We start from the raw sequence: 13,569 nt of genomic DNA, 5'->3' as shown, positions 1-13,569 counted from the left end.
CTGTGGCAGCCTTCCAGTCAGTTCTTGGGAGGGTGTCTTCCTTTCTGCCCACTTCACGGAAGGACACCCTGGTGGCAATGGCCACTGTGTGGCTCCAATGCTGACGGAGGAAGGCTCACCCTTCAATCAGCGGGGCCTGCCTGCCTGACCCCAGCACACTGAAAAGAATCCTTGCTCTGTTTTTGATGGCAACTCACTATGGAGGCACCCCCTCCTTCTCCCTACTGCCTCAGCAGCAGTCACCTCTATCAGTGGCACTGCCAGGAAGGACAGCAGTCCCAGAGTCAGCCTCTTAATTGGCTGCCACTCATCATCCACCCGTGCAGGCTCAGAGCTCGCTTTCCCAGTGCCAGCTGTGGGATTTCACTCCTATCGGTGAAATACCTGCCAAGATATGTCCAAATGCTTCATGGCTCCATTAAAATAACAGAGGCATTTGGTAAGAGCTTTACACAATAATATTGCCTACAGTAATCTTTATCTTTGTGAGTTATACAAATTTATTTTATCACAGTCCATTTTAAATATTACACAGTTTGCATGCATTTGTCAAAACCAAGGCCAGAATCATCTGGTCCCACTGGTGACGGGCACCATGGCGGGCAAGAGTGGGAATTCGACATGAGGTGCAAAAATCGGTTTCACACCAGAGCAGAATGCCAATCCCACTGGAGGTCGGTGCAAACCTGATTTGCATCCCACTAATGCGATGCAAAGTAAGGCCCGACCGGAATTATCTCCCCAAGCCCAATTTTCCATGACGCGAGTGGGAAAACACGCTCGCCCAGAACACATCTGGACAAGCAAGACGTGCAGAAGTCGGGATTCGCCTTTAGGGCTTTGCTCGGATCGTGGACATCAAGGAAAAGAAGATCCTGCAGCCTTACAGATACTGGGCCCTAGAGGAACATGTGCATTGCATGCTGGGTGGATTCTCATGGACATGGCTCCACCACAAAGAAGTTCATGGAAGGTGGGAGGTCTTCATTGATGCTTCGGGTCTGCTTTGGAACATCACAGTCTTAGCCAAAGGCTGCTATGAATGATCGGCGAGGAAGAGGGAGAGGAAAGTCTAGCTGTGAGTGGGAGTGGAAGGTGTACCAGGGAGTGGTGGGGGCGTAAGGTGACTGGGTAAAGAAGGTGTACCAACACGGATGAGGTTGGGATGGGGGGACGAATGTGTCGGGGGGTTGATGTTGGCGGGGGGTGGGGGGAAAGAAGATGTCAGGGGGTGAGGTTGGGAGGGGGAGGAGCAGGTACAGGAGGAGGAGGGTGTAACAGGGAGAATGCAGCAAGTGGGGACGTAGGTGTAAGAGGGGAGGAAGGTGTAAAGGAGGGAGTTTGGAAGGGAAAGGTGTCCGAGGGTAGGAGGGAGTAAGGGTGGAGGAGGGAGTAAAGGTGGAGGAGGGATTGGGGGTGATGTCCAGGTGAACTTGCAAGGAGGGAGCCTGTGGAGTCAATGACTACGTCCTGGGGAGTGAACTGAGGGCGGGTGTGGTAGGAGGGAATGGTGAGTGCAAGAGGGGCAGAGGGAGCCAGTAGCGTGGGAGGGTGAGGGTGCATTGGTGGCGGTAGAAGGTTGGCCGGGACTCGGAGGCAGACACGGACCCTGAAAATGGGAAGGAGGCATTCGGGGAGGTCAATGTGGATGGTGGTGGGATTGTCAGGAAGGTAGGAAACGTGCACATTCATCCGGGCATCCTGGAAATACAAGGGTTCAGGTTGATAGGTGATGGTGGGAAGGAGGAAGGTGATACCATGAGGGTCAACAGTGATGGGGGAAAGGAAATGGGTGACTGGGGGAAGGGAAAGGATGGGGGAGCTGACGATATACTTGACTGTGAGCCGCGTGTTGGACGGGCACAGGTGCTGCATATGAGTGTGATCAGTGGGTGGGTGGAGATACAGGTCAGCTCAGATGGACAACAGAAAGAGCACCCTAGCGAGCAGCATTGAAAATGCTCAGGACACTGAGATGAGTGTGATGGATGAAGGCTCCACGTGCATGGGAGAGTGCTTACACGAGGCCCTGACAGGCCCTGCCCCATACACACACTTCTCCCTCCAGAAATACTCATGGTCTGGCTGTGTGCAGCTGAACTACTAGAAGTGGGGGGGATACAGTGGGAGGACTCGCGAAGCTTGTCAATGAAGCTGAAATTACACGTTATTCAGTGAAAGTGAATATATTTTCAGATTATAAAGTGACAAAATGTGTTCACCCGAGCAATCACTTGTGATCAGAATTTCTTAACTTTTCTAGGCCTACCACTCCTTCTAGGTGCTGCCCAGACATCCGCAGCAGGGGTGGAGACAGCCTGTGCAATGGTTGGCCCTGTTGCTTCTGATGATTCGGCATGCGTCCTCTAGAGAGCTAAGGTCTTGAGGGCCTTGGCTTCCTTTGGCTGTCCTCCTGTGGGCCAGCTACTCCCTCAGCGGTGACAGAGGACAAGGTTGAGGGGGTTACAGGCAAAGGGGACTCGGAGGGAGCAGACAGTCTCTGAGATTCCTGAATGGATGACCCAGGGGTGTCCAGCTGCCACTCCTCCTCCCTTCAGGTGCCCAAGGCCCTCAGCACTAACTCCTTGAGGGGAAGGAGCACCTGGAGGAGTGTCAAGGTGCCCTTTTCCCTCTCACGTCACCACTACAGGATCTCATCCATGGCTACCGCAATAGTGTGCAGATCTGCGTGCATCTCCGTGTTCTGTTGGACCAGGGTCTCCATTGTTTCCACCATCCTTCCCATGGAGACCTGCATGCATGCACATGTGGGCACCCTTCATCAGAGAACAGGCGGACGCATTCCTCCAACTCACGTGCCAATCTGCCAAGGGCTTCCAGCAGCTCTGCATGATGTTCCCCTGCCTTCTGCTGACTCTCCACGATAAGTTGGAAGGCCGAATCCAGAGGCTTATCATCTTGGACCTCACAGATGCCTCCGCAGTCCTCTGAGTGCCAGGGGCTCAGCTGAACCTGCCTGCTCCTGCTGCGGACATTTGTCTGGGCAGTGACTACCAGATTGTGAACCTGAGCCTGCTCTAAATGTAGGTCCCACCAAGGCGTATGTCTCTATGGTGATGGAGGGTGTGGGTAAGCGCTGTGATTGATTTTCAGCTTATTTCCAGCTCTTCAATGAAGGAGCTGCATGGCAGTGTGATCAATGGGTGGGCGGACATGAAGGTCAACTCAGATGGACAATAAAAAGAGAACCCCAGCGGGCAGCATTGAAAATGCTCAGGGCACTGAGATGAGTGTGATGGATGAAGGCTCCACATGCATGGGAGAGTGCCCTGCCCCATAGACACACTTCTCCCTCCAGAAATACTCATGGTCTGGCTGTGTGCAGCCGAACTACTAGTGGTGGGGGGGGATGCAGTGGGAGGACTCACGAAGCTTGTCAATGAAGCTGAAATTACACATTATTCAGTGAAAGTGGATATATTTTCAGATCAGCGCTGAAGTCACAACGTGGTGGGCCACTCCGAGCCCACCTGCCAGCGATCTGGTGTGTTTCCCATGAATGCATTATTAATGAGGTGGGGCGCGCTGGGAAGGAGACGATACAGCGCGAAAGCCCACCATTGCGCTTGACAGGCAAAATGACTTTTTCATGCCTGCTACCGGATTTAGTGCAAATCTGGGATGATTCCACCCCAAATTTATTTGGAATTATCCCAGTTTACCCCAGCTAGCCTATCATACTCTAAAGATTAAATGAGCAGCAAACAGGCTAACATTTGTCCTAGTGAGAAAGGAATGTAGATGGCAAATTTCATACCCATGGAAGTTAATTTTGTAATTATAATTCTGGACACAGTTAACAAGACAAAGACCTATATATCTTATATATAAAGGTCATGGTTTGGTCATTTTAGGCTTCAGGTCGAGGACATAGCTAAAATCAGATTATTTATCTATCAAGATACAGAAAAATAGAATCACCACATTGCATAAAAATAACAATTTGTGTATGTTTGTAGAGAAATATTTAATTTCTTGCAGTAAGATGTTTGAATTGAATTGAATTGAATTGAATTGACAGATATCTCTTAGCATCTTTCTTCTTTTCCAGTGATTGAAAACATGAAGAAATCAAAACGTTTTTTGCCATCTGAGCTATAATGAAGTGTAGCAGCGATACTTGTTTTTACTTGAGAGAGGCACTGGGATTTAATTTTTTTCACTTTTACAGTTTCCATTTAATGACTTAATTCACATCCTTTACTGCTCAAGATCAATATGCAAGGAATTATCTAAACCTTGCCACATTTTTCCTTGCTTTCATCAATACTCAATTACATGGTGGATTAATAAATAAATATTTTGGAATAATCTAATTTTGATCATGTTTGATTATTTTTTTCATGTCCGATGTGCAATAATAAGACACTAGAAATGTTATCCTCTTCACAATGAATTAATACTGCACTCTTATTACACTTCTTAAAAAATGTATTAAGTAAATGAAACTCTTTGCCCATGTTGCAATGACCCTGAATAAGCATGTTTACAAAGTATTGGGTTGCTTTATAGTATATATTTGTTTGCACTATGCGTTTAACATACGTCTCTCCATGCATGAGGGATAATATCTGAAAATTTCTGGTTAGAATTATCAATAATAAAAAATAAAAGTTTTATGAACTGCCTCTCTTTTTAATCTTATCTTATGGAAACTACCAAACATTTGTTGGTCCTTTTTTCCAAAGTAAAACCAGGAAAAAGGATTTTAAAAATCTCTTGGAACTACAGCTGGAGTTATCCTCAGAGCTACTCTCACTCTACTGCAGTAATCTCACTGGAAATAGGTCAGAAACCCCATTTAACTAGTCCTTGACAATAGTGGTGCTGTTAAATGTACAATGGATTGCCTTCACTTACTTAATTGCACTTCATTCCCAATACAAAAATACCCTGTAAGGGGCAGAAGGTAACACATCAACATTCTCATCTCACCAATCAAATGAACTGACCTGTTGTGAATATCAAAAACTGAGAACAGTACATAATCTCAGAATATTAATACACTTTCCCCAAACGCTTCAGCTTGTTCATCATGCATGCTGCTGCAGTTACCATATATACTCATGTGACAGTCAAGTTTTTGAGGCCAATTTTATAAGCTAAAAGTCATGGGGTGGACTTTTATGAGGCTAATGTTTTCGAGGGGTTGACATGCATGCTTGATTTGGGCCCAAGTGAAAGCCAAAAAAGAGCATCGCATTGGAATAAAGTAAAAACCAGCTACACCAAAAAAACATAATAATTATAATAATTATCATACATTTATTTATTTGAGGCCTGATTGCTGCTGCAACAAAAGCCTGTGACAATGTCGGTGTTTGTTTTTCTTTAAAAAAAACTGCAGCTTAAACAATTCCCACCACGCTGAGCTTTTCTCTCCTTCCCTGCTGAGGAGCTAACCCCACAATCCACCCCTCCCCCCACCCCCCACCCCCACCTCAACCGCTCAGGAGCTAAAACAGTGCCTCACCAACCTGCCACCTACCCCCCCAACCCCCCTTCCCTCTCAACAATGCTGGGTCGCACAAAGTCTGAGACATTAAAATGGGTCACACTGAGAAAAGGTTTGGGAAGCACTGATCAACCACATAAATTTTCTAAGCATTTATTTAGCAATAATCATTTTCATTAGTATGTATACATTCACAATGAAATCAAATCATTAACATCTCCTGGATTATACTTTGGCTTTTGACCCTGAAAATCTAGGTGGTAGTAAACATACGTTTCTGGCAATTTGGAATATTTGTCTTTTTGTAGGATGGCCTCCTGTTATCCTGGTGCATGGTGATTCATGTGTTTAATCATCTCCTCACAAAGAGGATATTAGAGATATTATGGATTAGGTGGGGCCTTTATAGCCATATGCTGGCATCAGTGACACTGTACACTTGTGGGAATTCAGTCACTGCAAAGAAACTGATATCTCTGATTTACTTTCTCACTCATGCCACAATACTGTTAGGCAAGGAGGAGCATTTGAAAGGATCTTGTTGTCTCTGAATTGACATTAGGATGAGTATATTCAAGGAATACACCCATGTTCATTTCCATTACACTGCTGGGCTGCCTGCAAAGTCAGCCAGTGACAAATGTCAACCACAAAATATAACTGAGGCTAAGGAAAGGCTGCAAAAAAAAATTCGCAAATAAATCTGTTTCATGCACCCTGTGAAGAAAGCAGAATGCGGATATAATCCACTGTTGGATCCTGTGCCCTTGGTTTGTTGAGGCTAAAGGATCCGGGTTGCACACTTGTTTCGAGGTTCGCCTGTTGTGAAATCCCATGTGGTGCAAAAAAACAGGGCTGAAGCATTACCAAGTGGATGATCCGTCTCAGCCTCCTCCTCAGGTCCCCACCATTGCAGATGCCAGTCTTCAGTCAATTCAACTCATTCCATTTAACATCAACAAATGGCTGAAGGCACTGGATGCGGTAAACTTAATGGGCCCTGACAAAATTTTAGCTGTAGTATTGAAGACTTGTGCTTCAGAAGTAGTTGCATCGCTCGGCACACTGTTCCAGTACAGTTTCAACACTGCTCGACACTTCTGAAAATTGCCCAGGTAAGTTCCTGTCAACGAAAAATGGGACAAATCCAAACCAGCCGATTAAGGCTCCATCAGTCTACTCTCAATTGTCAGCAAAATGATGGAAGGTGTCTTCAATAGTGCTTTCAAGTGGCACTTACACAGCAATAACCTGCTCACTGACGCTCAGTTTGGGTTCCACTAAGGCCATTCATTTCCTGACCTCATTGCAGCCTTGATCCAAACAAGGACAAAAGAGCTGAACCAAAGAAGTGACATGAGAATGACTGCCCTTGACATCAAGGTAGCATTCAATTGAGTGTAGCATCAAGGTGCCCAACAAAACTGGAGTCAATAGGAATCAGGGGAAAATTCTCCGCTGGTTGAAGTCATACCTAGCACAAAGGAAGATGGTTGTGGTTCTTGGAGGTCAATCATCTCGGTCCCAGGGCATCGCTGCAGGAGTTTCTCAGGGTAGTGTCCTAGGCCCAACCATCTTCAGCTGCTTCATCAATGGCCTTCCTTCCATCATAAGGTGGAGAGATTCATTGATGATTGCACAATGTTTAGTAACGTTAGCGACTCCTCAGATACTGTCGGATTGCATGTCCACATGCAGCAAGGGGCTGATAATTGGCAAGGGTTTTTCAAGCTACACTAGTGCCAGGCAATGACCATCTCCAACAACTGAGAATTTAACCATTGCCCATTGACATTCAATGGCATTACCATTGCCAAATTACTCACCAGTCAACATCCTGGCTGTTATCATCGACCAGAAACTGAACCACACTAACCATATAAGTACCATGGCTACAACAGCAGGTCAGAGGCTGGGAAATCTGCAGCAAGTAACTCAGCTCCCGGCTCCCCAAAGCCCGTCCACCAGCTACAAGGCACAAGTCAGGACATGATGAAATGCTCACCAGTTGCCTGAATGAGTGTAGCTCCAACAACACTCATGAAGCTTGTTACTAGCCAGGACAAAGCCGCCCACTTGATCGGTACCCTGTCCTCCACCTTAAACATTCAGTCCATCCACCACCAGGATAGAATGGCAGCAGTGTGTGCCACCTTCAAGATGCACTGGAGCAATTCACCAAGGCTCCTTCAACAGCACCTTCCAAACCCATGACCTCTACCACCTAGGACAGGAGCGGCAGATGCATGGGAACACCACCACCTGCAAACTCCCCTTCAAGTCACACACCATCCTGACTTGGAACTATATCATCATTCCTTCGCTGTCACTGGGTCAAAATCCTGGAACTCACTCCTACTGTACTTTGGGTGCACCTACACCACATAGACTGCAGTGGTTCAAGAAGGCGGCTCACCACCACCTTCTCAAGAGCAATTAGGAATGGGCAACAAACGCTGGGATACAGAGCAGTTGACAACTGATTGAAGTCAGTGTAATGTATAAAATAAATATTAATGTCAGCCCCTGCTTGAAAATCACTACTCTCACAAATGCAATAAACTACAGATGTGGTGAAAAACTGTATCCTTGTAAAAAGAAATAGTTGATTGGATATTGGAATAGGTTTCAGAAAGGGCATCATATTCAATAGTAATATTAGGATTTAGCTAAATAAGCTTGTAGAGTAAAGTCATGCACTTGAAGCCTTGCAATGCCACGCCAGTGTGTAAAGTACACGTCTACCTTAGCCTGAACAAAGAAGTAGTTGCGTAACACAAAGCTACGCCCTGTTACAGACAGAGATGATGAATTCCTCAACTATGTGGAAAAAACACATTTAGTACTTAGAGTGCTGACTGTCCTTTGCACTTTCAAAAGCTACTATTTTACTACCATCAAATTTGCAGCAAAAGAATATTTTCTGTAGCTCTTAATAATCATTATCATTAATTCTTATTTTCAGTTTTATATAATCAAACTAAGAGCATTGTCTGAAACAAGATATCTAGCAATGATTTTACAGCTCTTTAAACATAAATTAAAATGCGGTGTTTATTATGTAGCTTTGTGCACTAAATGCTATTTGAATTATTATATTGTTATGACCAGTCCCCGGGCGAGTTTCCCCCAAATTGTTATGCTCCCAGGTGAGGTGGGATGAATTGGCTCCCCTTCTTTATTCAAGCCTCTCAGTTGGTCACAACAAAGTTAATTTAAAAAGGATCCCTTCCCTTGTGGATACCTTTGCCCAGTCCAAATGTTTTAAAAGGAACCAACTTAGCCAGGCTTTCTTGAGTTAAAGAAAGAGTGAGTTTATTAGTTACCAAAACACGAGAAAAACATAATAAAAACACAGCACACATACACACAGGTTAGAAATGAGAAGTGAGTCCAGAAATAAAAGTTAAAAAGATATATGAATCAGCCTTTGGCTGGTCCGTGAGGAGTAGATGATGAAATGTTGCAGACGTTAAGTTGAATGATTCTGGTAGAACTGATTTTGGCAGTTGAGTAGTTGGTTTGGAGATTCTTGGTTCTGCAGGTTAGCTGAAAGGAATTGTCCTGTTTCCTTTTTAACTGTGACTTGCTGACTTGTGACTTGCCTCCAGCAATCAGAGAAAAAGGACTTGTTTTACCTGCAAGCGCAGGGATGCCTAGTTGATGTTCTTCAGCTGTCCTTCACAGCACACCCTCGCACACCAAGCCCGGAGCACACACAGATCAGGGTTGCAGTTGGCTTTTAACGCCTTTTCTTGTGTATAACTGGAAGCGAGAAAACAAACATGTCTTTCACCCAGACCTGCTTTCTGTTCAACTCACTTCATGTGCACAATCTGGGATAAAACTCATAGGATATGATTCTGCTGAGATGGTAATCAGCCTTCATTATCCCGGCAACCACAGGAGATTACAGCTCAGTTTTTGCATTGTACCTTTTCCTTTGAAATGTCTCTGTTTGAAATGGGCCTTGACACCCTTTTAGGTGCGACATTTGCCCTCTTGGTCAAGTGTAATCCACATAGGGATTTTCCAGCAAGTGGTTGCTTTACAGTCTCAGACAACTTTTGCTTGTATGTCATTTTTAAAAAACACATCTTACTTAAACGTTCAATATGTTCGTAAGTAATTCGGGGCTATTGTCCGTGGTCATGACAATATAACATGACTGGCATTTGTTTCCACGGACATTAATGTTAAAACCTCCAAATTAAGGTCTTCTGGTGAATGTGAGAAATTGTACATGTTGAAAATGTGAACCAAAGGTATTAAATTCTAAAACTTGAAGCATGAATTATCCTTTCAGTGGAGTCAAATTAACCTGCATTAGGCCTAAAACAAACAGCATCACATTTTGGGAGTTTTGATAATTTCTTTCCTTCATTGGAAAGATTTGGCAATGTGCTCTGTTTTAAATATTATGTGGACAACAAAGTGAATTCAGGTTTAGAGAAAAAAGGCACAAGTTGCAGATATTGAAGTTGTGTACAAAAACCTTTCTGGTTGAGGTCTAAAGCTAGTTTTGTTTCATCTGGTTGATCAGGGCTTGCCTCTGCATGGATTTCCACGAAGTGTTTCACAACTGCACATGGGTGACATGCACCCGGCGAGCTGCACTTTGCTCGGGACTTCAAGGTTTGTCTGCCTATCTTGCTTCAGGCAGCTCTCACGGGCATCAGCACCAGGCTTCACAGTCAGCACCACAGCACTTTTAGGGGATTCATGGGCAGGTCTCTACCTACCTGACCAGCCATAAGGCCAGGGTGGCCTTGTATGGCTGCAGGGCTAGGGCTTGCATGGGGAAGGGGCAGAAGTGGCCTCAGGCATGGGAAAAGGCTGCAGGGTGAGGGCTGTACTGAGGAAGGGGGGTATCCCAGGGTTTGTGTGCGGGCACAGGTTGATCTGTGCAAGTGGTTTCAAGATGGTGAGCGTTGAGGAGACGGTCTCCAGAGGAGATGAGGCCAGATAGGCATGTGAGGGTGTGTGTGAAAGAGTGAGTGGTGTTGTCCCTTGACCTGGCCATGAGTAAGATGCCAGTGAATGTGTGTTGGGCTTGAGTGAGTTCCGAATGATCAAATGGCTGCCTTACCCTGGCTGCATGGATGAGATCATTCATCCTCTATCTGCAATGGATGGCCAACCTCTTCTGTACAGCATTGGCACTGATCACCACTGCCATCACCTACCAAGATGAAGTGGTAATGTAGCTGCCCCTCCTGCAGCCAGAGCGAGGGTAGAGGACATCACGACAGAGCTCCACAGCATCCAAAAGGCGCTTGAGGGACACATCACTAAACTTGGGGGCTGCAGGCTTCTTGCCTTTTGGGGCCATGTCTTATTTGTAGCGGTGCTGGGCTGGAAGCACAGAGAGGTGTGCACGCAGTTGGGCTTTAAATGTGGTGCCTGGTGTGATGAAGCGGTGAGTTGACGGCATGGCAGGTGAATCAGAGCCCGCCTGCAATGGAAACGGTGTGTTTCCCAGCAATGCATAATGAATGTGGTGGGTTTGGGACGAGACAGCGTGAGAAGCCACCATTACAGTCAATGGGTAAAACGTCATTTTAACCACCCACTACTGCACTTAGCGCAAATCTGGGACGATTCCACCCATTGTCTCATTCTGCAGCAAGGAACTGAGGCACAAATGCAAACCAAATGATGCTATGACTGTCATCAACCTGAAATATTAGCTTTATTTCTCTTTCCACAATTGCTGCCTTGACCTGCTGGATATTTCCAGCATTTTCTCTTTTTATTTCAGATTTCCAAAATCTGCAGTAATTTGCCTTTGTCTGATGCTATCATTTACTTCATTTCACAAAGTGATCAGTTGGCACCATCAGCTAAAGGCAATTTACTGTGTTATTTTGCAAATTTCATATTTATTTTTTTATTGTCCAATCAGGAATTAATTGCTGCTACATTGCTTGCTCATTAAAAATCACATATAAATGAATAATTGACAATGAAAAAGAAAAACTATGTCATCACAAAAATCTGACTGATTAAATATGTTAAAAACTATTTTAGTGCATTTAAAATAATCAATGAGGCAAAAAAAACCATTAAAAATTACAAAAATTGAGCTTAAAATTTCTGAAGATCCCTCAAATAAATCATTACACCACCTACACCATTCCTCTTACTAGAATTCATAAAACACTTCACTCCCAAGAAAAACAATGAGCATGTTCCATAAGAATGGCTGCCATGGGAAAAATAAGAGAGAAACAAAAGGACAGAGAAAGAGCACTAGAGAGATAGAGAGAGAGATGGATAGAAAAGGAAGACCATGGCATGAAGCTGACATATTTCCAATAGTACACCTGCATACCATCTTACATAATTTTTGTTTAGCGGTTTTGTTATTTGGTAAAAGGATTCCCCATTCAAAAATAACGGCCTCAACAATGCAAAGTAATAAATCTGACCATGTGCTTCTATTCCCATCCCATGAGTGGCAAGGATAAGGGAGGGAAAATCAGAGAAGGGTTGAGGGGAAAAGAGAACAGTTGGGAGGGAAAATTGAAGCGATGAACAGGGAGAAAGGTGATGTGGAAGAGACAGAGAGAGAGAAAGAGAAAGAGAGAGATAGAGAGTGGAAGATGCAAAAAGGGGCAGATTAATCCCACCATAAATGCATATAAAAATGTGAAATATCAGAGCACTATTACTAGCATTCCAAAACAATAAGCATGCACATTATTCCAATATTGCATTTGTCATGTTGAAGACTGTAATCCATTTCAGTTCCAGCCTATAAGTATTACACATATCAGTCTTCATTTCATAAATCTTAAAGGGGGAATATAGTTCTCTCAAGCTGAGCAAAAACCATATTCAAGAATAGTCAAAAACAAGGTGACAAAACAAAATAGCATACCTATCGTAATCCTTCACAAAACTAATACTTTTAGGAATGAATCATTCATGAATGGAGAAATGTACTCTCTGAACTCATGCACCTACTTACTAACTCCTGTTGAAAATTCTTATAGAGAAAGGCATGAACAAGTTCAAGAACTGATTTGTCCTGCATCTGAGGAATTGTAACCTTTTCCCTGAACGCATCCAAAATAATACAAGGGGTGACCACCACTGTTTATGACACTCTTTACTTTCGTCAATCTTCAAGAACGGATTTTGTCACGAAAAATGTGCTGATTAAGTACCCTTCCTGCCTGGTTCAACAATCTCCGTACCCTTAAAGAGTCTACTTTCCTAATAAATATTGAAAATAATCATACCAAGGGAACATAAAAACATTATTCTATCAATAATCACATCTGCTGCAGTTTTTATAAAATATGAAAGGTCATATAGGGAGATTTTCTCCCTTAGCTGAGGAAGTATTAGTCAGTTAAATAAAAGCAAAAAACTGCGGATGCTGGAAATCCTAAACAAAAAGTTCTGGTGAAGAGTCATACGGACTCAAAACATTAACTGTATTCCTCTCCGCAGATGCTGTCAGATCTGCTGAGTTTTTCCAAGTATTAGTCAGTGCTTGGTGAGCCATATGGCTGAGGAAGCTTTTAGGTTCAATCTCTAACCTATACTTAATAGCAGACATCCATAGCAATAGGAATTCTACAATTGATCTCAGCCCCATTGTGTTTCAAAGGGGGAAAAAAAAATCAAATCAGGTTTCCCTCTCCTCTCCCTCCTGATCACTATTCATAGGTCCCGGTTGGAAGTGTGAAATGTGTGTGTGTGTTTGTGCGAGCAGGTTGGGTGAAATTGTGTAAGAGCTCTGCTACAATATCTCTTCATGGCTGAATAGACTTCCAACAGTTCACAAATAGGCAATAGCCATTCTGCCAAGGCACTTGAGTGCACGAGGTGACTCTGGAAGAACACCAGCCAGACATAAATGATGGGGGGGCATGTTTTGGAAGGAGTGGTGGGGGGCAGGGGGATGGAGAGAGAATTCCTGGAGAAAATTATTAATATACTTCTCGAACTAAAATGAGAAAAAGGAAAACAAGAAATTAAATAGCAAATCAATCTTTAAGAATAAATGTTTCCTCTTGGAAAACATGACAGCTTCACAATGAAGTTTGCAAAAAGGCAGTTCTTGCCCTTGGCACAATCTA

The 13,569-nt window shown here is 44.0% G+C and overlaps 1 protein-coding gene across 1 annotated transcript in view; it reads left to right on the top strand.

Moving 5' to 3' along the window:
* Window positions 1-4,638, top strand: part of LOC144673087 (anterior gradient protein 3-like) — a 32,180-nt gene extending 27,542 nt beyond the window's left edge. The window contains exon 7 of the mRNA XM_078535085.1: window positions 4,073-4,638. Coding sequence (XP_078391211.1) covers window positions 4,073-4,122 — 50 coding nt within the window. The 3' untranslated portion in view covers window positions 4,123-4,638. The remainder of the gene's footprint in view (window positions 1-4,072) is intronic.
* The last annotated feature ends 8,931 nt before the right edge of the window (window positions 4,639-13,569 follow it).

The sequence above is a fragment of the Cetorhinus maximus genome, chromosome 3 (genome assembly GCF_964194155.1).
Source record: "Cetorhinus maximus chromosome 3, sCetMax3.hap1.1, whole genome shotgun sequence".
NCBI classification, from domain to species: Eukaryota; Metazoa; Chordata; class Chondrichthyes; order Lamniformes; family Cetorhinidae; genus Cetorhinus; species Cetorhinus maximus.
The sequence above is the reverse complement of the archived record's forward strand: the minus strand, read 5'-3'. Positions and strand labels throughout refer to the sequence as shown.